Genomic DNA, 27772 nt, shown 5'->3' with positions numbered 1-27772 from the left:
TGATACGACAAAGTAAAGGCCCTAAATACAGGCTGCCAGTTAAATGCAGCAATGACACGGCTAAAGTGTGTCATTGCAGGACAAAAGAGCAGGAATTGTCTGCTGTTGCATCTTCACTCATGAGACAGGTAATAGGGGAGCTCCGTGGTGCTGAAAAGGACAGCGCCCCTGGCCATTTGCCAAGGCCTATTTCCCGTTGGAGGGATTTTTGACATGCTATAGGCACAGTTCAGTACACCCCTCACCCCTATCCTGTAATTGGTCCCAGAATCATCCACTTGATTCCCGACCACCAACCGATTGTCGGGGTGCATTGGTGTAAAATGTGGTCGTCGAGATCAGGTTCTATGGCATCTGTACCTTTTTTTGGAGCTACCTACACCAGTAGGGGAGCTTACAGATAAAGAGTGCACTAGGCTAGAGAGAAAAGTAGCATTCCGTTTTTCATTTTCTCTCTTTTGATACTTGAGAAACATAGATTCACATGACGTCCAAATCTGCAAGAGACAAAAGCAGCAGAAAATCAGCAGGTGAAGAAAAGGGTTAAGTGAATATGATTTAAGAGCAGTCAAATGAAGTAATAGTGACATAGATTGTAAGAAATGAAATGTACCATGTGAACATTGCATTGTGGCTTTAGAAGAGCATGTATTTGTAGATGAATGACAGATTAGGTTTGGTGACAAAGTAACTGTATAATTTGAGGTACTCTACATGAGCATGTGTTTGCCTATTTGATGATCTGTTGTAGTTAATGTTTGATTTTGAGCACATACTTGTTGTGACAATTGCATCAGGTTGAGGGAGAAATGGTCTGTGTGGCCATTGTGAGTGGCACTTCTGATCCAGCAGGTGGTGTTAAGATCCCTCCCTATGTGGCTTTGAATGATGAGCCAGTGTTGGCAAAATGACTTGTGGTCCAGCGGGTGGCGGTGAAATGCCTCCCTATCTATATGACTTGCCCTATTCCTTTGACATTGTTCACTTGATTGGAGATGATTCCGGTCTTCTTCATGAGCACTCCTGCATGTCTTCCTTCCTGTCTTGCCATGTGGGTTCCACGGAGGTGTGTGTTTTTGTTAGATATCACTGGGCACATTCCTAACGTGGAGGTGGTTTGCATAGCTCATGTCATGTGGATATATAAAGTATTGTATTGTAAGGTATGTTAGTCTACGGACGGTCTGACATTGCTCGTCCATATATTGATGTATTCCAATTGCATTTGGGTGTATTGTGTGGAATGTTGGAACATGGTTAGATATTACTTGTTAGACTTGACTGTGCTGTTGGAGCTAGTAACACAAGCATTTCCGACATCTGCTAAACAGGTGTATGTATATCTCTCTAGTCACCCCCAAAACCAATTCTTTCTTTGGCCGCCTCTCCTTCCAGTTCTCTGCTGCCAATGACTGGAACGAACTACAAAAATCTCTGAAACTGGAAACACTTATCTCCCTCACTAGCTTTAAGCACCAACTGTCAGAGCAGCTCACAGATTACTGCACCTGTACATAGCCCACCTATAATTTAGGCCAAACAACTACCTCTTTCCCTACTGTATTTAATGAATTTATTTATTTTGCTCCTTTGCACCCCATTATTTTTATTTCTACTTTGCACATTTCTTCCATTGCAAATGTACCATTCCGGTGTTTTACTTGCTATATTGTATTTACTTTGCCACCATGGCCTTTTTTTGCCTTTACCTCCCTTATCTCACCTCATTTGCTCACATCGTATATAGACTTGTTTATACTGTATTATTGACTGTATGTTTGTTTTACTCCATGTGTAAGTCTGTGTCGTTGTATGTGTCGAAGTGCTTTGCTTTATCTTGGCCAGGTCGCAATTGTAAATGAGAACTTGTTCTCAACTTGCCTACCTGGTTAAATAAAGGTGAAATAAAAAAAAGAATAAACAAATAAATGTGTCTATTTGATTAGGATTAGGACTTTTCCTCTATGTGTCGCACTTCCATTTCCACTTTATGTCCCCGTTAGGGAGCTGTCATTTATGCTGCAGGCTAATTACTACCAATGTCATTGTGGTCCAAGTTCAACTCCTAGCCTATAGGGTGTGGTAACAGGCCCTCTGTTATTTGTTGTTGTACTCTGCATGTGAAGTATCTGCACTGCAGCCTATAGAGGAACTAAGCCCTTGATAATAGGGGAACGTAAGCTGTTGAACACAAACTCCCAGTCCTATGATGTTGCTCTGTGAAGGAGGTTAGCTTTTCAGCATTCAATTCCTGGCAGCCTTCTTCTCCCTGGTTGATTTGTGAATGTGAGTGATTCGAGAATGTTTGGCTTGGGTATCCAAGGTGTTTGAGATTGTTGAGGACCAGTGTTCCGAGGGGCTGACTGTGACATCATAAAGCGGAATGTAGTTAGCGTGCTGTTTGAGGGATTCCAATTCAGTCCGTTGCGGCCTTCCAGGCAGTGCAGTTGTGCTTCAAGTGTGCTCTCTGTGTGATGACTTGTTGTGCCTACACGGAGTACAGCTACGAACGGACGTGGCATTTGGGGTAAGCCTAAGCCTTTTCGTAACCTTAACCTATTTCTTCTAACTTGCTATGACAAAGTGCTTTGATGACACTAGTTGCATCCCAGCTAGTTGAACGCTTGTCAGTCGTTCTCCTAAAAGGCAACCTCTGTTGCTCGATGTACTAAACCGAGGGCCGGCAGCCACTAAGTACATGTAAGAGACAATTGTGGCAACAATAAGTTGTAAGATGATACCTAGTCACATCTGAGATGTGAATCAACTGCACCGATTGGTCAATCGCCAGTATGTGCCCTTGGGCCTCATTTGTCCCCTTTGAAATGACCTGTTGAGATCATTCAATGCAACATCTGAGGCTCTCTGGCCTATAAAGGATCCACCTCATACCACTATTTCCGTAATATAAGGCTATGTTATTGTTTTTTGAAAAAAGTACCATACAATATTTGCACATCCCTATCACCTCTGTACGCATAGGAAAATGATCCCTTTATTGTGTGTGTGTTGGGTGGGTGTCTGAGGAATGTTTTACTGCATTTCAGCTTGCAGAGGTATCACCACCCGTCCCATGGCCACCTGGATCATGTCTAGGGAAGAAAAAGAAGAATGACGTTATTACATGGCCTTCAAGAGCTACATGACTGCTGAGGTGACATTACGGACCCCTTAGGATTTGTGGCATTCCTTGTGTATTTGTTTCCCGTTTGTGCCACTTCGTTTCTCCTTTGTACTTGTGACACTATTTGAGGTTTTTAACGCCTATCTCTATTAGGTGTGACTGGCAACTGCAGTGGGTTGAATCCTACTAGTTCAGTGTTTCCCAACTCCAGGCAGGGGTAGAGTAGGCATTTTTGTTGAAGCCCTGGAGAGGCACAGCTGATTGAAAGAGTTGAATCAGGCGCAACAACAACAACAACAACAAGAACAACACCAATCAATGTGAAGAGTGGGACATCACAGTTGGGCCTTGTGTTCAACATAGCTCAGTATTTGAGTGTGTTTCCCGCGCATGCAAGTAGCTTTGATTTCTTCTTCCTCCATAGTTCCCTAGAACGAACGCCCTCCCCTTTGCAGCAGAGGCCAGGCAAAAGCGCGCGCTTTCTGTGCCACTGGCTTCAATCAGGTCCACCAAACGCAGATAATAAGAGCACCGAGCACCGAAAATTACGTCATTAATTCACTTGAACTCAGCTAGTGAACACACGATGTCTGGAAGAGGTAAAGGCGGCAAGGGACTCGGAAAAGGAGGCGCCAAGCGTCACCGTAAGGTTCTCCGCGATAACATCCAGGGAATCACCAAGCCCGCCATTCGCCGTCTGGCTCGCCGTGGCGGCGTGAAGCGTATCTCCGGGCTGATCTACGAGGAGACCCGCGGTGTCCTGAAGGTGTTCCTTGAGAACGTGATCCGTGACGCCGTCACCTACACCGAGCACGCCAAGAGGAAGACCGTTACGGCCATGGACGTGGTCTACGCTCTGAAACGCCAGGGACGCACCCTGTACGGTTTCGGCGGTTAAACGCACTCTTCTCGGAACGTCAACATCCCGACTTGAACCCAAAGGCTCTTTTAAGAGCCACCCACATCCGCTTCAAAAGGGTCAAATCCATTATCGTAGGAAACCATGAGCCACTCTTGAGTGGACAGGGAGGGAGTATTCGTGACAGGAGGCTATGTTCAGTGCAGGCTTTGCGTACAGTCGTATTAAACCATGAGCCACTCTTGAGTGGACAGGGAGGGAGTATTCGTGACAGGAGGCTATGTTCAGTGCAGGCTTTGCGTACAGTCGTATTACTGAGGCACCACGGCTGGGAAATCCCCACCAAGTACCAAAAAGGGGGGCCTTATTTCTAGCCATTGTAGGACTTTTTTGGAAACACACCATTCCCCACCAGTGACAGAGCATAGGCTATGGTCTTTGTTAGGGAAGCAAGCCTCTGAGTGGAAGGCTCTTATGCGCGCTCAGCTCCACTGGGCAAATGGCAGGGGCGCCTATGAGAAAGCAGGGGTGTGTCCACGGCCGGCGAATTAGCTTAGCTTCGTCTTCATAAGAGGGAAAGGGCTCTCCACCCCCTCATTCGTTTGTGAGAAGCAGCGAGACATCAGCATCATGCCCGAGCCAGCAAAGTCCGCGCCCAAGAAGGGCTCCAAGAAAGCCGTCACCAAGACCGCAGGGAAAGGCGGCAAGAAACGCCGAAAGTCGAGGAAGGAGAGCTACGCCATTTACGTGTACAAAGTCCTGAAGCAGGTCCACCCCGATACCGGCATCTCCTCCAAGGCCATGGGAATCATGAACTCGTTCGTGAACGACATCTTCGAGCGTATCGCCGGAGAGTCGTCTCGCCTGGCCCACTACAACAAGCGTTCCACCATCACCTCCAGGGAGATCCAGACCGCAGTGCGCCTGCTGCTCCCCGGAGAGCTGGCCAAGCACGCAGTGTCCGAGGGCACCAAGGCCGTGACCAAGTACACCAGCTCCAAGTAAACAGCCCATTTGGAGTGCTGTAGTAACCCAAAGGCTCTTTTAAGAGCCACCCAACCTGTCAGTGAAAAAAGCAAATCCATATGTGTGTGTGTGGAGGACATGTCAAAAAGGGGGGAGAGGGAATAAATGATGCTGACATGAACAGGGTAGGAATGTGTGCATGGTAGTATAACACAGTGAGTGGGATTCCACTCGTGCTCCGATGACTGGAGCCTGTGTAACAGTATAACTTTAGGCCGAACCAGGGACCCTCTGCACACATCATCAACAACAGTCTCAGAGCAAGTGACGTCACCGATTGAAACTAGCCGTTTCACATCCCTTACACACACCTGTACAAGAGGGAGGAGGAGAGAGAAGAAGAGGCTCCAAATCTCTCTCTCTCTAGGCCTATATCAGGGCGGACAAGCACATGGGGCGCCAGCCTCCATAGCGCCGGCCGCACAGCCAGACACCAAGACCCACAGACACAAAGACCGGCACGAGTGAGTCACGCTGCGGAGTCAAGCGAGGAAGGACTGCGAGAAGGCCACAAGCCTATCTCTCTCTCTCTCTCTCTCTCTCTCTCTCTGACACGCTTTTGAAAGAGACACACAGACAGAGAGAGAGACTACCTAGCACAAGAAAACACACAGGCTCCAAATCCAACTAATAAACTCATACTAATAAAACATCACACACACACACACACACACAGTGCAAGTAAGCATGTCGTTGGACAGTGTATTATTTCGTTTGCCTCCTGGACACATGACGAATACAACGTGAAACTAGTCTCAGCCAGGCCTCACAAGTGCATGTGTTTTAAGGTCCCCAAAAGAGCTCTCCTTTAAAACACCAAGGAGCACATCAGGGGACGCCAAACCATTTGATTCCCTTGCCAGACATCTCGGCTCACTCCACAATCAATGGTGCTCGCAATCGGATGCACTTTTAGGCCATTTAGGAGACAAATAGCACAGGAAAAGCAGTGCGCACCGCTCCACCCGACAGTCGAACGGTGAGGTTTTGAGCGAGTCGCAGCAAAATGCACGGGGCTTCTGCAGCCCACATGACTTTATTCTGAACGGACACAAGTCTGCTCGCTGGGCCGTTCGCTTTTGGGCCAAAAACACGGCTCCGTCGGTGACTTTTGGCCCGATATTGGCGACCAGAAAACACAAGTGAAAGAGCATTTGGCCAGCCCGGAGAAGCCGAGCTGGGTGGCTTGAGTCTACATGGTTCTCATGTCGCGTTTAAGGCCAGCCCCCTGCACGGTGTGGAGCTTCAATAGCGCAGAGCAGCGTCTACAGCAAAGTACTCCTCCTCACAGACTACCGTAGTGTTGTAAGTGTGTGTGTTTACCGGACCGAACGACAGACATGGCAGAAGTCGCACCAGCACCCGCCGCCGCCGCGCCGGCCAAGGCACCCAAGAAGAAGGCAGCAGCCAAGCCCAAGAAAGCGGGACCCAGCGTAGGCGAGCTCATCGTCAAGGCGGTGTCCGCCTCCAAGGAGAGGAGCGGCGTGTCCCTGGCCGCGCTCAAGAAGTCTCTGGCGGCAGGCGGCTACGACGTGGAGAAGAACAACTCCCGTGTCAAGATCGCCGTCAAGAGCCTCGTCACCAAGGGCACCCTGGTCCAGACCAAGGGCACCGGTGCTTCCGGCTCCTTCAAGCTCAACAAGAAGGCCGTCGAGGCAAAGAAGCCCGCCAAGAAAGCCGCAGCCCCCAAAGCTAAGAAGGTGGCCGCCAAGAAGCCCGCCGCCGCCAAGAAGCCCAAGAAGGTAGCAGCCAAGAAGGCCGTGGCCGCAAAGAAGTCCCCCAAGAAGGCCAAGAAGCCCGCTACACCCAAAAAGGCCGCCAAGAGCCCAAAGAAGGTGAAGAAGCCCGCCGCAGCGGCCAAGAAAGCGGCCAAGAGCCCCAAGAAGGCTACCAAGGCAGCGAAGCCCAAAGCCGCCAAGCCCAAGGCGGCCAAGGCCAAGAAGGCAGCCCCCAAGAAGAAGTAAACCTATTACAAACAGTGTTCTTTCTACTCGACACATGTTGTTACCACAAAAGGCTCTTTTAAGAGCCACCCACCTCTTTCCATAAAAGCGCATGTCATTCCATTCCACCTACCTACCCGTGGTGCAAAAGAAATGAAATGAATGACTTTTACGCACCACATTTTCGAGTGGCTAAATGGCTTTACATTTGTCACTCAAGAGTGCAGCACCCTCACCAGTCAACATTGTTGTGATGTGTTAGAATTGGCATGTCACATTGATCCTGATAATAAGAAGCATACATACTATAGTGGGTTGGACAGCAGCCATTGGTATTATGAGCCACTCTCGAATTGATTGATACATGTTTCAGTGATTTGAGTAGTCACTTTGGCGCTCCCGCCAACGTGAAAAAGTCACAAAAGTCGGAGGGAAACAGAGTAGCCTAGCCCTCGTCACTCTGCTGCCTGCCTGCCTGCGGGTGGGTGGGGGCGGGCTTAGGGCTGACTGCCTGTCTGTCTGTCCCTCCCTCACTCCAATTGGATAAGGCCACACCGGTCCGGTGGCCAATCGATGGCTTTTGTGGCGAGGTATAAGTAAGGCTCTCGAGGTGGCCAGCGGCTCATTCAGACTTTCTGTGACATACTGAAGCTACCAATATGAGCGGAAGAGGCAAAACCGGAGGCAAGGCCAGGGCGAAGGCAAAGACACGTTCATCCCGTGCCGGGCTCCAGTTCCCCGTGGGCCGTGTGCACAGGCTGCTGCGTAAAGGCAACTACGCCGAGCGTGTGGGCGCTGGCGCACCAGTGTACCTGGCCGCAGTGCTCGAGTACCTGACTGCTGAGATCCTGGAGTTGGCCGGAAACGCTGCCCGTGACAACAAGAAGACTCGTATCATCCCCCGTCACCTGCAGCTGGCAGTCCGTAACGACGAGGAGCTGAACAAACTGCTTGGCGGCGTGACCATCGCTCAGGGTGGTGTTCTGCCCAACATCCAGGCAGTGCTGCTCCCCAAGAAGACTGAGAAGGCCGTCAAAGCCAAGTAAAATCGCTGGTGCGGCTGCAACTTGACTACTCAACCCCCAAAGGCTCTTTTAAGAGCCAACCACCTAGCTCAACAAAAGCGCAAAGTGTCCTTTCTATGCCTGGCCAACTATTTGGCGTGTTTGTTAGATACACACACACATATACACGGCACCGTATCAAGTGCCCACATGAGGCCTAAATGAAGGATAACAACTAGTAGGCTCGAATGAGAGCATTATTGCGCGTAAAATGTAACGTTGCTCGCGGCCCTAACAAAAGACCCAAGCGCGCCTCGGCGAGGGTGGGGGTTGCATTTTGGGGCGGCACGGAGAGGCCGAGCCTCCCGTCCAATGGGCGGCGGAGGAGGCCTCCGCAACGGGCCAATCAGGGCGGTGCGGAGATGGTGACCAATGAGCAGACGCCGCTGCCGGCTTTATAAACTTCACATAGGCATTTTGAGGCTATACTCCGACTGTGAAAGAAGGAAGCTAGCTAGCGCCATGGCCAGAACCAAGCAAACCGCTCGCAAATCCACCGGTGGCAAAGCACCCAGGAAGCAGCTCGCCACCAAGGCTGCGCGCAAGAGCGCCCCGGCCACCGGCGGCGTGAAGAAGCCTCACCGTTACAGGCCCGGCACCGTGGCTCTTAGAGAGATCCGTCGTTACCAGAAGTCCACTGAGCTGCTGATCCGCAAACTGCCTTTCCAGCGCCTGGTGCGAGAAATTGCCCAGGACTTTAAGACCGACCTGCGCTTCCAGAGTTCCGCAGTGATGGCCCTGCAGGAGGCAAGCGAGGCTTACCTGGTCGGCCTGTTCGAGGACACCAACCTGTGCGCCATCCACGCCAAGAGGGTGACCATCATGCCCAAGGACATCCAGCTGGCCCGTCGTATTCGCGGAGAGCGCGCATAAACGATGACCTGATCTCCAAAATCCCCCAAAGGCTCTTTTAAGAGCCACCTCCATATTTCAGTCAAAAAGGCACAATTGTTCCATTTGTACACGCCCCTTTCCCACCGTGTATGTTCCCTGTTCTCGAGTCACTACAGACCGTGGTTCGATTCCAGGCTGTATCACCACCGGCCGTGATTGTAAATAAGAGTTGGTTCTTAACTGACTTGAGTCGTTTCAATAACGCTCTCTATATGTGATTAGATGTATGCCTAGAGTAGAAGAGGGGAAAAATACACTAGCAGTAATGAGTGATAGTAATGATATAGGGCAAAAAGTGTCAAAAATGGTCACTATGTAGCTAAGAACAACTGACTTTGAAAGTCCCATGTTGCAGTGCCGCTGATGAGAGGGGAAAAGTTTACCGTGGAGCACGGAGGCCATCTAGTGGTTAAACGCGGGTACTGTCAGCGTGTGAGCACGTCATAGTGGCTCCCTATTGGTATTTGATCTTCAGGCCAGCGTTTCCCAAACTCGGTCCTCGGGTCCCCAAGTGGGGCACGTTGTGTTTTTTCGATTCCAATTGCTCTTGGAATGTAACATGCTAGAGTCTGTCTATTCCTTTGTGAAAATGGCCATTCAATGATTTCTGGGCCATGTGACATTCCTCGATGGCCCCAAAAATCCATGTTTTGATCCGATCATTACAACGTTAGCTGTGTGCACCCCATAATTCATGCGACTGACTAAGCTATTGAAAGTAAAATGATATATCTCTGTCCGGCGCAAGTGAAAGGTGGTCGAAAAAAATTGTTACCAACGTTGTGGTTGAAGGTACAGGAAATGTTGTAGGCCACCAAATTAGACGTGATATTATTAAGTCGCCCTTCTGTGCTTGTTTGTGTGCGTGCATAGGTAAGTTGTTTCGATATGGTGGAATAAATGGAGAAATGAAAGGAATGTATTTAGTGGGATGAATTCAGTGTGCGATTGAATATTCCAATGCCATACCCATTGATAGGCCTTTAGACTAGATCCGAGATCCCTTAAGAGAAAAGGTATCAGGACAGCAGGAATCAATAGATGTAATCGTCAAGGGCTTGCAAAACAGCTGTTACGAAGCTGCCGGGATGATTGCCCTATTAGTAGTTGACCAATTACAGAATAGCAATCACCAATGCAGGCAGGTACGTGGTGATTGCTGCATTGGCTTCGTAAATAGGCTTCATAGGAACTAAATGGCTCAGCACATGACACCTTCACAGTGCAGAATATTTGATACTATTGACTCCGGTTGAGTAGAGTCGTGTGTCTTTGGCGTGATTTGAAGTCGACTTCTGATGTGGGATTTAGTTCATTTTTCAAAGAAGATTTGCTGACGAATCGAAACCCCTTGACCAAATGATACGACAAAGTAAAGGCCCTAAATACAGGCTGCCAGTTAAATGCAGCAATGACACGGCTAAAGTGTGTCATTGCAGGACAAAAGAGCAGGAATTGTCTGCTGTTGCATCTTCACTCATGAGACAGGTAATAGGGGAGCTCCGTGGTGCTGAAAAGGACAGCGCCCCTGGCCATTTGCCAAGGCCTATTTCCCGTTGGAGGGATTTTTGACATGCTATAGGCACAGTTCAGTACACCCCTCACCCCTATCCTGTAATTGGTCCCAGAATCATCCACTTGATTCCCGACCACCAACCGATTGTCGGGGTGCATTGGTGTAAAATGTGGTCGTCGAGATCAGGTTCTATGGCATCTGTACCTTTTTTTGGAGCTACCTACACCAGTAGGGGAGCTTACAGATAAAGAGTGCACTAGGCTAGAGAGAAAAGTAGCATTCCGTTTTTCATTTTCTCTCTTTTGATACTTGAGAAACATAGATTCACATGACGTCCAAATCTGCAAGAGACAAAAGCAGCAGAAAATCAGCAGGTGAAGAAAAGGGTTAAGTGAATATGATTTAAGAGCAGTCAAATGAAGTAATAGTGACATAGATTGTAAGAAATGAAATGTACCATGTGAACATTGCATTGTGGCTTTAGAAGAGCATGTATTTGTAGATGAATGACAGATTAGGTTTGGTGACAAAGTAACTGTATAATTTGAGGTACTCTACATGAGCATGTGTTTGCCTATTTGATGATCTGTTGTAGTTAATGTTTGATTTTGAGCACATACTTGTTGTGACAATTGCATCAGGTTGAGGGAGAAATGGTCTGTGTGGCCATTGTGAGTGGCACTTCTGATCCAGCAGGTGGTGTTAAGATCCCTCCCTATGTGGCTTTGAATGATGAGCCAGTGTTGGCAAAATGACTTGTGGTCCAGCGGGTGGCGGTGAAATGCCTCCCTATCTATATGACTTGCCCTATTCCTTTGACATTGTTCACTTGATTGGAGATGATTCCGGTCTTCTTCATGAGCACTCCTGCATGTCTTCCTTCCTGTCTTGCCATGTGGGTTCCACGGAGGTGTGTGTTTTTGTTAGATATCACTGGGCACATTCCTAACGTGGAGGTGGTTTGCATAGCTCATGTCATGTGGATATATAAAGTATTGTATTGTAAGGTATGTTAGTCTACGGACGGTCTGACATTGCTCGTCCATATATTGATGTATTCCAATTGCATTTGGGTGTATTGTGTGGAATGTTGGAACATGGTTAGATATTACTTGTTAGACTTGACTGTGCTGTTGGAGCTAGTAACACAAGCATTTCCGACATCTGCTAAACAGGTGTATGTATATCTCTCTAGTCACCCCCAAAACCAATTCTTTCTTTGGCCGCCTCTCCTTCCAGTTCTCTGCTGCCAATGACTGGAACGAACTACAAAAATCTCTGAAACTGGAAACACTTATCTCCCTCACTAGCTTTAAGCACCAACTGTCAGAGCAGCTCACAGATTACTGCACCTGTACATAGCCCACCTATAATTTAGGCCAAACAACTACCTCTTTCCCTACTGTATTTAATGAATTTATTTATTTTGCTCCTTTGCACCCCATTATTTTTATTTCTACTTTGCACATTTCTTCCATTGCAAATGTACCATTCCGGTGTTTTACTTGCTATATTGTATTTACTTTGCCACCATGGCCTTTTTTTGCCTTTACCTCCCTTATCTCACCTCATTTGCTCACATCGTATATAGACTTGTTTATACTGTATTATTGACTGTATGTTTGTTTTACTCCATGTGTAAGTCTGTGTCGTTGTATGTGTCGAAGTGCTTTGCTTTATCTTGGCCAGGTCGCAATTGTAAATGAGAACTTGTTCTCAACTTGCCTACCTGGTTAAATAAAGGTGAAATAAAAAAAAGAATAAACAAATAAATGTGTCTATTTGATTAGGATTAGGACTTTTCCTCTATGTGTCGCACTTCCATTTCCACTTTATGTCCCCGTTAGGGAGCTGTCATTTATGCTGCAGGCTAATTACTACCAATGTCATTGTGGTCCAAGTTCAACTCCTAGCCTATAGGGTGTGGTAACAGGCCCTCTGTTATTTGTTGTTGTACTCTGCATGTGAAGTATCTGCACTGCAGCCTATAGAGGAACTAAGCCCTTGATAATAGGGGAACGTAAGCTGTTGAACACAAACTCCCAGTCCTATGATGTTGCTCTGTGAAGGAGGTTAGCTTTTCAGCATTCAATTCCTGGCAGCCTTCTTCTCCCTGGTTGATTTGTGAATGTGAGTGATTCGAGAATGTTTGGCTTGGGTATCCAAGGTGTTTGAGATTGTTGAGGACCAGTGTTCCGAGGGGCTGACTGTGACATCATAAAGCGGAATGTAGTTAGCGTGCTGTTTGAGGGATTCCAATTCAGTCCGTTGCGGCCTTCCAGGCAGTGCAGTTGTGCTTCAAGTGTGCTCTCTGTGTGATGACTTGTTGTGCCTACACGGAGTACAGCTACGAACGGACGTGGCATTTGGGGTAAGCCTAAGCCTTTTCGTAACCTTAACCTATTTCTTCTAACTTGCTATGACAAAGTGCTTTGATGACACTAGTTGCATCCCAGCTAGTTGAACGCTTGTCAGTCGTTCTCCTAAAAGGCAACCTCTGTTGCTCGATGTACTAAACCGAGGGCCGGCAGCCACTAAGTACATGTAAGAGACAATTGTGGCAACAATAAGTTGTAAGATGATACCTAGTCACATCTGAGATGTGAATCAACTGCACCGATTGGTCAATCGCCAGTATGTGCCCTTGGGCCTCATTTGTCCCCTTTGAAATGACCTGTTGAGATCATTCAATGCAACATCTGAGGCTCTCTGGCCTATAAAGGATCCACCTCATACCACTATTTCCGTAATATAAGGCTATGTTATTGTTTTTTGAAAAAAGTACCATACAATATTTGCACATCCCTATCACCTCTGTACGCATAGGAAAATGATCCCTTTATTGTGTGTGTGTTGGGTGGGTGTCTGAGGAATGTTTTACTGCATTTCAGCTTGCAGAGGTATCACCACCCGTCCCATGGCCACCTGGATCATGTCTAGGGAAGAAAAAGAAGAATGACGTTATTACATGGCCTTCAAGAGCTACATGACTGCTGAGGTGACATTACGGACCCCTTAGGATTTGTGGCATTCCTTGTGTATTTGTTTCCCGTTTGTGCCACTTCGTTTCTCCTTTGTACTTGTGACACTATTTGAGGTTTTTAACGCCTATCTCTATTAGGTGTGACTGGCAACTGCAGTGGGTTGAATCCTACTAGTTCAGTGTTTCCCAACTCCAGGCAGGGGTAGAGTAGGCATTTTTGTTGAAGCCCTGGAGAGGCACAGCTGATTGAAAGAGTTGAATCAGGCGCAACAACAACAACAACAACAAGAACAACACCAATCAATGTGAAGAGTGGGACATCACAGTTGGGCCTTGTGTTCAACATAGCTCAGTATTTGAGTGTGTTTCCCGCGCATGCAAGTAGCTTTGATTTCTTCTTCCTCCATAGTTCCCTAGAACGAACGCCCTCCCCTTTGCAGCAGAGGCCAGGCAAAAGCGCGCGCTTTCTGTGCCACTGGCTTCAATCAGGTCCACCAAACGCAGATAATAAGAGCACCGAGCACCGAAAATTACGTCATTAATTCACTTGAACTCAGCTAGTGAACACACGATGTCTGGAAGAGGTAAAGGCGGCAAGGGACTCGGAAAAGGAGGCGCCAAGCGTCACCGTAAGGTTCTCCGCGATAACATCCAGGGAATCACCAAGCCCGCCATTCGCCGTCTGGCTCGCCGTGGCGGCGTGAAGCGTATCTCCGGGCTGATCTACGAGGAGACCCGCGGTGTCCTGAAGGTGTTCCTTGAGAACGTGATCCGTGACGCCGTCACCTACACCGAGCACGCCAAGAGGAAGACCGTTACGGCCATGGACGTGGTCTACGCTCTGAAACGCCAGGGACGCACCCTGTACGGTTTCGGCGGTTAAACGCACTCTTCTCGGAACGTCAACATCCCGACTTGAACCCAAAGGCTCTTTTAAGAGCCACCCACATCCGCTTCAAAAGGGTCAAATCCATTATCGTAGGAAACCATGAGCCACTCTTGAGTGGACAGGGAGGGAGTATTCGTGACAGGAGGCTATGTTCAGTGCAGGCTTTGCGTACAGTCGTATTAAACCATGAGCCACTCTTGAGTGGACAGGGAGGGAGTATTCGTGACAGGAGGCTATGTTCAGTGCAGGCTTTGCGTACAGTCGTATTACTGAGGCACCACGGCTGGGAAATCCCCACCAAGTACCAAAAAGGGGGGCCTTATTTCTAGCCATTGTAGGACTTTTTTGGAAACACACCATTCCCCACCAGTGACAGAGCATAGGCTATGGTCTTTGTTAGGGAAGCAAGCCTCTGAGTGGAAGGCTCTTATGCGCGCTCAGCTCCACTGGGCAAATGGCAGGGGCGCCTATGAGAAAGCAGGGGTGTGTCCACGGCCGGCGAATTAGCTTAGCTTCGTCTTCATAAGAGGGAAAGGGCTCTCCACCCCCTCATTCGTTTGTGAGAAGCAGCGAGACATCAGCATCATGCCCGAGCCAGCAAAGTCCGCGCCCAAGAAGGGCTCCAAGAAAGCCGTCACCAAGACCGCAGGGAAAGGCGGCAAGAAACGCCGAAAGTCGAGGAAGGAGAGCTACGCCATTTACGTGTACAAAGTCCTGAAGCAGGTCCACCCCGATACCGGCATCTCCTCCAAGGCCATGGGAATCATGAACTCGTTCGTGAACGACATCTTCGAGCGTATCGCCGGAGAGTCGTCTCGCCTGGCCCACTACAACAAGCGTTCCACCATCACCTCCAGGGAGATCCAGACCGCAGTGCGCCTGCTGCTCCCCGGAGAGCTGGCCAAGCACGCAGTGTCCGAGGGCACCAAGGCCGTGACCAAGTACACCAGCTCCAAGTAAACAGCCCATTTGGAGTGCTGTAGTAACCCAAAGGCTCTTTTAAGAGCCACCCAACCTGTCAGTGAAAAAAGCAAATCCATATGTGTGTGTGTGGAGGACATGTCAAAAAGGGGGGAGAGGGAATAAATGATGCTGACATGAACAGGGTAGGAATGTGTGCATGGTAGTATAACACAGTGAGTGGGATTCCACTCGTGCTCCGATGACTGGAGCCTGTGTAACAGTATAACTTTAGGCCGAACCAGGGACCCTCTGCACACATCATCAACAACAGTCTCAGAGCAAGTGACGTCACCGATTGAAACTAGCCGTTTCACATCCCTTACACACACCTGTACAAGAGGGAGGAGGAGAGAGAAGAAGAGGCTCCAAATCTCTCTCTCTCTAGGCCTATATCAGGGCGGACAAGCACATGGGGCGCCAGCCTCCATAGCGCCGGCCGCACAGCCAGACACCAAGACCCACAGACACAAAGACCGGCACGAGTGAGTCACGCTGCGGAGTCAAGCGAGGAAGGACTGCGATCTCTCTCTCTCTCTCTCTGCCTGCTCAGAGACAAGGTGAGCTCAACTACTTTGGCCCTTCACGTCAAAGTACGTGCCGCTTTTCTAACTCCTCTATGCCTATGACTTAACACCACTACAGGTGGAACCACTTCTGAGCAACACCGTCCACCAAAGACACCTCTACTAGACTGTATAGGCTTCTTTGCAGTGGTTTTATGTCTTTTCCTTTTTCAACACGTATGTCTCCCATGGATTAGTTCACCATTTCACTAACTCCTACCCTGTAACTCACCTCTGGAGCACCAACCCGTTTCACCTGCATTTGCTCATTATCCCTCTCTAATCATGGAATCGTTTAGGTGTGACACAACAGGTGGGTGTAATTAATTATCAGGTAGAGCTAATCGTTCTGTTGCCTCCCAATCTCTTGGGTTAACCATTTCTTACCCCTGACATATTTTCTCTTACTATTAACTTTTTGGTTTTGGGGGCATTAAAACCTAGCTTTTTTGCTATTTACACACTGAATGTTTAACTTTTCACCCATGTCCTAGCGCTTTTGCCAATGCCTGGTTAACATCTAACCCTAGATGCTGTTGTAAGTAGTACTGTCTGATTATACTACATAAAATGGCTACATCTCCCTTTGTCTGTTTGAGAATACCTTGATGCTTTGTAAAGTATTTTATTGACTCTATACTACTACTACTAAGCTACAGATCAATGCCACCAAATATTATTGAGACATCAATACCCTATTTATTTTACCTTTTCAATAATAGTTACAGCAAGAGTAGGGAGATCCCCAGGATGGAAGAGTTTACTACTCTTAGCCTGATCTGCCTTCAATCACTTGAGATAATTTCCCATGACAAATAACCACCGTATCTATACCAACTTAAATTACTTCTCACCGTCCCCATAAAACTCTCATAGAAGATTTCCCATCCTATCCTACCTGGGGAACCGAACAAATGCTTAGTAAATAGTAGGCTAACACTCCTTTACTTTCCTTTCACATTTGATGGAATACTTTTCTGTTTACACACCATCACATATACACCTTTTCTAAGCATGATTAACCTACCATTTCACATTCATTACCTCCACATGGTGAACACCTGCCAGCCTGAAACAGTTGCCTCTATTGGTTGAAAGTCTATTTCCCAATGACTCATGAGAGTAGTATTTTGGAGCTGCACATTAGTTACATATTTTCTTCAAATGTATCTGTGACATTTTAAATCATTGTCAAGTTTCAGGAACAAAACCATCATTCATGTAGGACACCACCTGAAAACCTCAATATGGCATTAATACAAACCTGAGCTGATTGAAGACAATACCAATTAGTGGGGTGAGGGGACATTTTACCCTGTCTGTGTAAATGCAGCTCTAGAGCGCAAATGCTTGAAAGCTCAGTTAAGATTTAGCCTTTACTTTTACAGTCCAGTCTGTGAAGACCTGATAGCATCCTTTTTCACCCAACTATTTACCATTTCTAATCTATTCACACAACTACACACATTGGTGTGAACACCTGCAAGTAATTTGCCTGAAAGACCTGGACGTAACTTCACATGTGCACTTCTTCATAAAATGGCTTCTCGACAACCAGCACACTTCACTGGGTAACTTTATCCCAGTATGGTAAGTTATAGGCTTTTGAAATAGCATGAGCCCAATGTGACCTTTCATGTATTTATCATTCTTATTTACTCACTACTTCATATAAGCTTGACATGGCTTGTATTCAAGTAGCCTGAACTATAACTTGTGCCTATAATGGCCTTTAAAACACAGTTGCCTAATTTATGATAGGTCATAATACTGACCATGCCAACAAGGCACTTTAACAGTCTTCAAACTGCCTAACAATTGATATGTGGCTACAAGAGGATCACAGTAGGCTTTGGTGTAGCAAGTGGAGTGTTACCCAAAAATCAGTCACATGCATGTGACTACATGAAGGATAAATTACACGTTAATGCAGTCAATATCAATCATATTGTAGTTGCAAAAGTATATTACATAAACAAATGTATACTTCAAATTAGCTTCCTCACCACTCTTGCGAAACAGTATATTACCGTTTCTTTTCTGGCTTGCTCAGGCACAATCTTTGAAACTATAGGCTATTTCTTTTTTCATCTCTACACACTAACAACCAAAACATTATACATCTCTTGCTAAAACAATCCATTCTTGCTAAACTCTTCAACCTCTTCACAAAAAAGTGTTTTTGCATCCATACAGTAAACACAAACCATCATTTGAATCAGCACACAAAGCACCACCTACGCACTGATCATATAAATTTACAAACACAGGTTTTTCCTGTGTGCAGGGCATAGCAGTTTGAAAGGAAGTTTTCTAATACATGTTGCAAACCGAAATAAACACAGGTATCAAAATGTGTAAATTATGGATGTGTATTCCAAACATAACACACTCAATACCAATAATTTCCCCAGTGTTCTAACAATCCTAAAACAACAACCGCAATAGGAAAAAAAAAAAAACATTTGTGCTATCAAACAAATAAGTTACATATCTTTTCATACATCTCGCCACCTTTGTCAGTCCGACAAGAAGACTTCATCACGTCACATGCGATGTCTGGAGCGATGCATTGTGGAAAATATCACCTGAAGTGTCGTATCCAGCCCTGGCATTACACCTAATCGATATCTACACAAGCCTCCTCTATTGCCTGTAGAAGGGGCATGCGCTGGTGGGGCTGGCAATCGTACACCTTCCAACGCCATACAGAAAATATTTCTTCATTACCCATTGTAAGGGTTTAGGATTCCATGATGGTGAAGAATGCCATTTTAACTAATAGCCACACACATTATGTTGCCACCATGTTATCACGGGACATTGATGATGACATGGTGTCAGATTATGTTTTTGCCACCGCACCTTGTTTTTCTAACCTGCCTTGTCAACATATATTGGCTCATGATGCACTGCATCTTGCTTCTAGCTCCATGACTCTCTGAAAGAGACCAGGCAAAACTATGTAGCACAGTAGACAGGGATCATTCAATATAATGTAGCACCGTACACTTCCAGATCCAGTACCAATGATAGGATAGTATAGCTTCATATCTCCGTTTTTTTACACAGTCAGAGTTTCTTTCGTAATGGACTCTGTACAGCTGCTTCATCTTAATTCAATTGCGTTTCAGTAGACGAGACAGTGCAGAGAGACTCGCTCTGTTAACATAATTACTGTTAAGGCTGCAAAAGCACAGAGTACTCTCATCATCAGTGAGAGTTTGGGTGAGCTGATGCTGTAACCCAAAATTATTTTCTGTCAACTATTTGACCTGTATCAAATACACTGACAGTCAAGCTGAAGATGACACGAGTAAAGAGAAACCAACACATACATGTACACAGAAGGCCCATAGTCCAGAGCTCACAAACTACACTCTGGACCTCAAACCAAGTTCAACTGCATTTGTTCATTGTTCCCCTCTAATCAGGGACTTATTTTGACTTGGGACACCGGGTGGGTGGAATTCATTATCCGTAGAACAGAAAACCTGCAGCCTCCAAACCTCGTAGGGTAATATTTGAATACCCCTGGTCTATAGGCTATGCGAGCACAACGCAACAGCAGGTGGACTTACGGTGCTCGGAAACCTACAATGGGAACACATCCTGAGACTACAACTCAATCTATCAGTTTGATGCCTCTATCTTAAGCTATCTTGTTGAGAGTAGAGAGGTGATTAGCTCTAAAAGGCTGTGTGGAGGGCCTTTATTTTATGGCTGACTACTATGTGTGGACTGACCATTTATGACCTGTGGGTATACAATCCTATGAGGACAAAGTCTATGAAAAGCTATTGGCAAAGGACCTTTCGCTTAGTTACTACAATATTTCCTTTGAAAATATCATTTTTAATGGATTAAAAACATTGGAATTTAATATTTTATTACATTATTGGCAAGTTCAACATGTCAATGTTGCATGCCATGTATTATCTAACCCAGTAAGCAAACCAAGCTACTGTGCTGTATCCTCTTGCTTCTATATTGCTTTGGCTCCACTGATGTGGCGCTGCTGACTCACTGTCTTCAGTCGGTTAGTTCAACTCTCCCCTAAAACACTCCTAACACTTATGTCCTCTGATAGCATGCAATCCCTACACTACCCTCTCACTACTAAGCTTCATGGCTGACAGTTTCTATAGTGTTTTGCTGCGTAGACTTGTCATATGTTAGATTAGATGAATGTATTACTGAATTAGCATTATAATGTAAATTAACACCATATCATTTCCTGTGTTTTTGCCTGCTTCATTGGTTCTGTTTGAAATGATTATTTATCTGTTCTCTACTCAGCTTGAGTCTGTCTTACTAACCCACTCTGAATGTTTGGCAAAGAAAATACTAGCTTTCCTACTGTAAACATTTGAAACAGGGCTGGGGTCAATTTCAATTGAAGGCATTTCAAAAATTTCCATTTCAAAGACATTGAAAAACTTTGGGAATAAATAGCTTCTACTTCTCGGTTTATTTAAGTCATTGAAATAGATAACATTTTATTTCTTTTGAGGATTTATTATTTACAACCCAGCCTTGTACTGTATGTCATGTAACTCCTCAGCGTCCCTCACTTTCCTCAGATCATGGCTGACTTTGACATGGTTCTGAAATGCTGGGGGGAAGTAGAGGCTGACTACAACACACACACACAAAGGATTGGTTCGAACCCAGTCAGTGGATAACATTGGACTGTACTTAGCTCTGGGCCAGGGCGTTACATTTTGCCTAGACTGCAGACTGTTCTGTTGAACGTAAAGAGCAGTAAAAATAAATGTTTGGTCATTCCCGTGGTATACGGTCTGATATACCACTGCTGTCAGCCAATCAGCATTAAGGGCTAGTACCACCCAGTTTATAATCAACTTTATATCACTTCATCTCTGTTGGAATATTTGTTTTGGAATACACAAAGCATAAACACATTAGAGGGTGTTAATGTGGAGTTACAATTAACATTTTAGCATGTACTGTGAGCATGAGCTGACCAACTGGCAAGTGTCTTCACTGACATTATCAACCTCTCCCTGTCCGAGTCTGTAATGGCGGAACAACTCAACAACATTCAGTTAAATTGCAGAGAGCCAAATTCAAATTAGTTTACTATAAATATTTAACATTCATGAAAATACAAGTGTAATACATCAAAATAAAGCTTAACTTGTTGTTATTCCAGCCGCCATGTCACATTTCAAAAAGGCATTACGGCGAAAGCAAATCATGCGATTATCTGAGGACAGCGCCCCACATACCAACACATGAAAAACATATTTCAACCAGGCAGGTGCGACAAGAAAGTCAGTCCCAGTCCCAGTTACATCACAAATGGTCATTTTGTTCGATAATAAAAATCAGTTTAGCTGGCATGCATCAGTCAATATTCCATCCAGTTTCCTCCCTCAAAATGCATACCAAATGAATCCCAAACATTACTAATAAACCTTTAAAAAAACAAGTCAAACAACGTTTATCATCAAACTTTAGGTATCCTAATATGCAAATAAATGATACCGGTGTCGTGTCTTTACTATCATTAACTGAAGACTTTTAGTTTTTATTAAATATTCTCTGTAATTAGTATTACACCATTAAACTGATTAATCATGTAACTAATTAACTAGGAAGTCGGGGCACCAAGGAAAATATTCTGATTACAAAGTTATAATTTTCCTAATATAACTTTTCAGATATTTTCATATCTGATCAATAGTCTTCTGAATTAATGATTTATTTATTTTACCTCACATTAGTCTCATTCCAAACGTCGTCAATCGTTGGTTATCTGCACAAACCCAGTCTTCACTATGAGTCAGCCATACATCCATTTTCTTAAATTATTTATTAACTAACTAAACAATCACAGAAGTGCACACACAAACAAAGTAAATATGGTTGCAAGAAATGATAGGAGAATGTGCCCTAGTGGGCTAAACCGGCATGGCGGCTTGTTAAACAAAAGGGGAGTGGGGGTCAGCTGAGATAAGACAACACACAGTTGATAATTATAACCATTGAAATGCTAATCCTTTGCACATGAACGCTCACTTATTTGGGAACAATTGCAATCAATATATATATTTACGCTCAGTGTGTCATTGGGATCTCTGCTGAAAAGTTTGTTTCTTTTGTAGAATTGTCCATCTCTCTCTCTGGTTAGAATAGATAGTTCAGAGTGACATTCATTCATGTCGTTATGGATAGATGTTTAGGCGGTTGTCGTTCTTTGCGTTCAATGATACCGAATTCCTAGCTGCAGACTAGTAATTACTATCAAAGACTTGTTCTTATTCTGTCGGTATCGATAGACTAAGAGTTTAACCATGTGGTATGGTTCAAAGATTCAGCAGTCTGGTCTGCAACCTTTGTCCTCTCGTAATTGAGGGAAACATGGTCTGTTGAGAAATTCTCAAAGTTGGGGTTTTATTCGGGGGCTGCAAAAAAGGGCCTGTCCCAGGATGCCCGGCCCTAACTGGGCTCATTGGTGGTCCTCTGATTTAGTTAACCTCAAAAGGGAATTGGAGTTTCCTTCATTAAACAGTCCAAAATCACATTGCACAATTTTACAAACAGTATCATCCTCACTCATTCATCTTATACAACAATTAGATGTAAACCTCATATCTGAGCCTATTATATAAACAGCGTTATGGTAATGTGGCCGCACCGTCTTCCATGAGCCCCCCAAAATTACACCAAACGGACCAGTTTGTAGCTGGATTCTTCACCGATATTTCATACCTTCTCCAGAACATAAATGTGATTCGGACCTGAAGTTCTGTGAGGTGGAAGAAATTCCTTTGTTCTCTATGAAAATTCACTATGTCTCTATACTGTGGCCATGAGGAGATAATCTCCTCCCGGAATTTACGACCTCTCTGACCACAGCAGCCTAGTTGTAGGAGACAGAGAGAGGGGGATGGTACTCGCTGTACCCAAAGAGGGCAACTTCATGACACCGAAAATAAATAAGAAAGAACGCTCTTTCCTCCACTCGCTTGGAAACACTACAGCCAAAATGGGAGTCACCTACAAAAACTACAATTTCTGGGTAATTTAAAAAAAAAACAGCCTGAAACTCTTTCTAAAGACTGTTGACATCTAGTGGAAGCCATAGGAACTGCAATTTTTGAGAACTTGGCCTTATAATTATAGTACTAGCCATTGAAAACAGTGGTAAGGTGAAATTGTTTTTTTGAGGGGATGGTTTGTCCTCGGGGTGTTGCCTGCCACATCAGTTATGTTATACTCACAGACATAATTTTAACAGTTTTAGAAACTTTGGAATGTTTTCTATCTAAATCTACCAATTATATGCCTATCCTAGCTTCTGGGCCTGAGTGACAGGCAGGTTATTTTGGGCATGCTTTTGGGCACACCCCCTATCCCAAAGAAGTTTTAAGCAGACCACCAAAGTGCCTGTGCCCAAGAACACTAAGCTAACTTTCCTAAATGACTACTGACTTGTAGCACTCATGTCTGTAGCCATAAAGTGCTTTGAAAGGCTGGTCATGGCTCACATCAACACCATCATCCCAGAAACCCTAGACCCACTCCAATTTGCATACCGCCCCAACAGATCCACAGACGATGCAGTCTCTATTGCACTCCACACTGCCCTTTCCCACATGGACAAAAGGAACACCAATGTGAGAATGCTGTTAATTGACTACAGCTCAGCGTTCAACACCATAGTGCCTTCAAAGCTCATCACTATGCTAAGGACTCGGGGACTTAACACCTCCCTCTGCAACTGGATCCTGGACCTCCTGACGGGCCACCTCCAGGTGGTAAGGGTAGGTAACAACACACCCGCCACGCTGATCCTCAACATGGGCCCCTCGGGTGCGTGCTCAGCCCTCTCCTGTACTCCCTGTTCACTCATGACTGCACTGCCAGGCACGACTCCAACACCATCATTAAATTTGCCTATGACACAACAGTGGTAGGCCTGATCACCGACAACAACGACACAGCCTATAGGGAGGAGGTCAGAGACCTGGCCGTGTGGTGCAAGGACAACAACCTCTCCATCAACGTGATGAAGACAAAGGAGATGATTGTGGACTACAGTAAAAAGAGGACCGAGCACGCCGCCATTCTCATCGACGGGGCTGCAGTGGAGCAGGTTGAGCGCTCAAGTTCCTTGGTATCCACATCACCAACAAACTAACATGGTCGAAGCACACCGTGACAGTCGTGAATGGGGCATGACAAAACCTATTCCCCCTCAGTAGACTGAAAAGATTTGGCATGGGTCCTCAGATCCTCAAAAGGTTCTACAGCTGCACCATCGAGAGCCTTTATACCAGGCAGTGTCAGAGAAAGGCCCTACAAATTGTCAAAGACTTCAGCCACCCTAATCATAAACTGTTCTCTCTGCTACCACACGGCAAGCAGTACCGGCGCGCCAAGTCTAGGACCAAGAGGCTTCTAAGCAGCTTCTTCCCCCAAGCCAAAAAACTCATGAACATCTTGTCAAATGGCTACCCAGACTATTTGCACAAAAAACACAGCCCAAGAAGAAATGCATTATTCGGACTAGTCCGTGTCTTCTACTACAACTTTCGCTTGTTTTGTTCCGTTCTTTGATTTCACTATGTTACATTCATTATCACACACTTCACTTGCCACACTTTCGGATTCAAACACCGTTGCCGTTTCCTCCTCAAAGTCGTAAATTGTGACTGGATGAATGTGTGGTCAAAATGTATATTGTTGCTCAAATGTTTTACAGATCGTATCATAAAAGTAGCCATAAAACATACGTGGATTTTGAGACACAACATACTAGGCAGATTTTTTGTGGTCGCTTGTCCCAGAAAACCCCTAACTAGTCGCTAATGTTTATGTTTAAGATTAGATATCAGATGTAAGATTACAGCTCGTGTTCACTAGCACGCGGTAAATTGCTGTGTGCCGCTTACGCCGCCCGGGGTGGCTTGCTATTTTATTTATTTTACCTTAATTTAATCAGGTAGGCCAGTTGAGAACAAGTTCTCATTTACAACTGTGACCTGGCTAAGATAAAGCAAGGCAGTGCGACAAAAACAACAGAGTTACACATGGGAAAAACAAACGTACAGTCAATAACACAATAGAAAAATCTGTATACAGTGTGTGCAAATATAGTAAGGAGGTAAGGCTATAAATAGGCCAATAGTGGCAAAGTAATTATAATTTAGCAATTTATACTGGAGTAATATATGTACAGATGAGGATGGGCAAGTAGAAGTACCGGTGTGCAAAAGAGCAGAAAAACCAAAACAAATATGGGGATGAGGTAGGTAGTAAGTTATCCAGGCTATCCGGGCTAAAGCGTCTGGTGTCTGAGCTAAAGGTAAAGACCGCTAGCAGTGGCTAACAATAACTAAATCGCAAGTAGCTAATTAGCTGGCTAGCTGTTGATGTAGATTCCAATTATAAGGTCTAAAAAAATAGAAGATCCGTGAGGCGGGTTGCAGGAAGGAATATTTCATTCGAACATGGATTTTTTTTTTTTTAATATAATGAAATGTATACTTAAAAAATGATAGACAATATTTGTAGGTTAAAGCTGGAATCCTTAGTGGTGAAACTGCCATTTCCATTTGCGATATTACAACCACAAAGAAGTTCTTGCAAAATCAATATATATACACTGCTCAAAAAATAAAGGGAACACTTCAACAACACAATGTAACTCCAAGTCAATTACACTTCTGTGAAATCAAACTGTCCACTTAGGAAGCAACACTGATTGACCATAAATGTCACATGCTGTTGTGCAAATGGAATAGGCAACAGGTGGAAATTATAGGCAATTAGCAAGACACCCCCAATAAAGGAGTGGTTCTGCAGGTGGGGACCACAGACCACTTCTCAGTTCCTATGCTTCCTGGCTGATGTTCTGGTCACTTTTGAATGCTGGCGGTGCTTTCACTCTAGTGGTAGCATGAGACGGATTCTACAACCCACACAAGTGGCTCAGGTAGTGCAGCTCATCCAGGATGGCACATCAATGCGAGCTGTGGCAAGGAGGTTTGCTGTGTCTGTCAGCGTAGTGTCCAGAGCATGGAGGCGCTACCAGGAGACAGGCCAGTACATCAGGAGATGTGGGGGAGGCCGTAGGAGGGCAACAACCCAGCAGCAGGACCGCTACCTCCGCCTTTGTGCAAGGAGGAGCAGGAGGAGCACTGCCAGAGCCCTGCAAAATGACCTCCAGCAGGCCACAAATGTGCATGTGTCTGCTCAAACGGTCAGAAACAGACTCCAGCAGGGTGGTATGAGGGCCCGACGTCCACAGGTGGGGGTTGTGCTTACCCATGGTAGCCTCCATGTGCTCACCAGAGGTAGCCTGACTGCCATTAGGTACCGAGATGAGATCCTCAGACCCCTTGCGAGACCATATGCTGGTGCGGTTGGCCCTGGGTTCCTCCTAATGCAAGACAATGCTAGACCTCATGTGGTTGGAGTGTGTCAGCAGTTCCTGCAAGAGGAAGGCATTGATGCTATGGACTGGCCCGCCCGTTCCCTAGACCTGAATCCAATTGAGCACATCTGGGACATCATGTCTTGCTCCATCCACCAATGCCACGTTGCACCACAGACTGTCCAGGAGTTGGCGGATGCTTTAGTCCAGGTCTGGGAGGAGATCCCTCAGGAGACCATCCGCCACCTCATCAGGAGCATGCCCAGGCATTGTAGGGAGGTCATACAGGCACGTGGAGGCCACACACACCACAGAGCCTCATTTTGACTTGTTTTAAGGACATTACATCAAAGTTGGATCAGCCTGTAGTGTGGTTTTCCACTTTAATTTTGAGTGTGACTAAAAATCCAGACCTCCATGGGTTGATCAATTTGATTTCCATTGATAATTTGTGTGATTTTGTTGTCAGCACATTCAACTATGAAAAGAAAAAAGTATTTAATAAGAATATTTCATTAATTCAGATCTAGGATGTGTTATTTTTAGTGTTCCCTTTATTTTTTTGAGCAGTGTATTTAGTCAGCCACCAATTGTGCAAGTTCTCCCACTTAAAAAGATGAGAGAGGTCTGTAATTTTCATCATTGGTATACTTCAACTACGACAGACAAAATGAGAAAAGAAATCCAGAAAATCACATTGTAGGATTTTTTATGAATTTATTTGCAAATTATGGTGGAAAATAAGTATTTGGTCAATAACAACATAAGTTTATCTCAATACTTTGTTATATACCCTGTGTTTGCAATGACAGAGGTCAAACGTTTACTGTAAGTCTTCGCAAGGTTTTCACACACTGTTGCTGGTATTTTGGCCCATTTCTCCATGCAGATCTCCTCTAGAGCAGTGATGTTTTGGGGCAACACGGACTTTCAACTCCCTCCAAAGATTTTCTATGGGGTTGAGATCTGGAGACTGGCTAGGCCACTCCAGGACCTTGAAATGCTTCTTACTAAGCCACTCCTTCGTTGACCGGGCCGTGTGTTTGGGATCATTGTCATGCTGAAAGACCCAGCCACGTTTCATCTTCAATGTCGTTGCTGATGGAAGGAGGTTTTCACTCAAAATCTCACGATACATGGCCCCATTCATTCTTTCCTTTACACGGATCAGTCGTCCTGGTCCCTTTGTAGAAAAACAGCCCCAAAGCATAATGTTTCCACCCCCATGCTTCACAGTAGGTATGGTGTTCTTTGGATGCAACTCAGCATTCTTTGTCCTCCAAACATGACGAGTTGAGTTTTTACCAAAAAGTTATATTTTGGTTTCATCTGACCATATGACATTCTCCCAATCTTCTTCTGGATCATCCAAATGCTCTCTAGCAAACTTCAGATGGGCCTGGACATGTACTGGCTTAAGCAGGGGGACACGTCTGGCACTGCAGGATTTGAGTCCCTGGCGGCGTAGTGTGTTACTGATGGTAGGCTTTGTTACTTTGGTCCCAGCTCTCTGCAGGTCATTCACTAGGTCCCCCCGTGT

The 27772-nt window shown here is 45.5% G+C and overlaps 3 protein-coding genes across 3 annotated transcripts in view; all 3 read left to right on the top strand.

Moving 5' to 3' along the window:
• The first annotated feature begins 3433 nt into the window (after window positions 1–3433).
• Window positions 3434–14353, top strand: LOC110510949 (histone H4). Its single transcript, XM_036949912.1, has 5 exons — window positions 3434–4003; window positions 4741–4751; window positions 5783–5789; window positions 8460–8809; window positions 13967–14353. The coding sequence occupies exons 1-5, from the start codon at window positions 3711–3713 to the stop codon at window positions 14290–14292; spliced, it is 987 nt and encodes a 328-aa protein (XP_036805807.1). The 5' UTR covers window positions 3434–3710; the 3' UTR covers window positions 14293–14353.
• Window positions 14354–14829: 476 nt separating this feature from the next.
• Window positions 14830–15400, top strand: LOC118940429 (histone H2B). Its single transcript, XM_036949911.1, has one exon. The coding sequence runs from the start codon at window positions 14884–14886 to the stop codon at window positions 15256–15258; it is 375 nt and encodes a 124-aa protein (XP_036805806.1). The 5' UTR covers window positions 14830–14883; the 3' UTR covers window positions 15259–15400.
• Window positions 15401–15775: 375 nt separating this feature from the next.
• LOC110493923 (sulfotransferase 6B1) overlaps window positions 15776–27772 on the top strand; it is a 41537-nt gene continuing 29540 nt past the window's right edge. Inside the window, 1 exon segment of the mRNA XM_036949910.1 lies at window positions 15776–15818. The gene's annotated coding sequence lies outside the window, so the exon portion shown is untranslated.

Source organism: Oncorhynchus mykiss, chromosome 17, assembly GCF_013265735.2.
Source record: "Oncorhynchus mykiss isolate Arlee chromosome 17, USDA_OmykA_1.1, whole genome shotgun sequence".
NCBI classification, from domain to species: Eukaryota; Metazoa; Chordata; class Actinopteri; order Salmoniformes; family Salmonidae; genus Oncorhynchus; species Oncorhynchus mykiss.
The sequence above is the reverse complement of the archived record's forward strand: the minus strand, read 5'-3'. Positions and strand labels throughout refer to the sequence as shown.

What these genes read in the sequence shown, in the direction of transcription:
- LOC118940429 (XM_036949911.1), top strand. Translation starts at nt 14,884, where the DNA reads ATGCCCGAGCCAGCAAAGTCCGCGCCCAAGAAGGGCTCCAAGAAAGCC.
- LOC110510949 (XM_036949912.1), top strand. Translation starts at nt 3,711, where the DNA reads ATGTCTGGAAGAGGTAAAGGCGGCAAGGGACTCGGAAAAGGAGGCGCC. An exon ending in GTTCGAGGACACCAACCTGT is followed by an intron (nt 8,810 to 13,966) that starts GCGCCATCCACG and finishes ACTTGAACTCAG; the next exon opens with CTAGTGAACACACGATGTCT.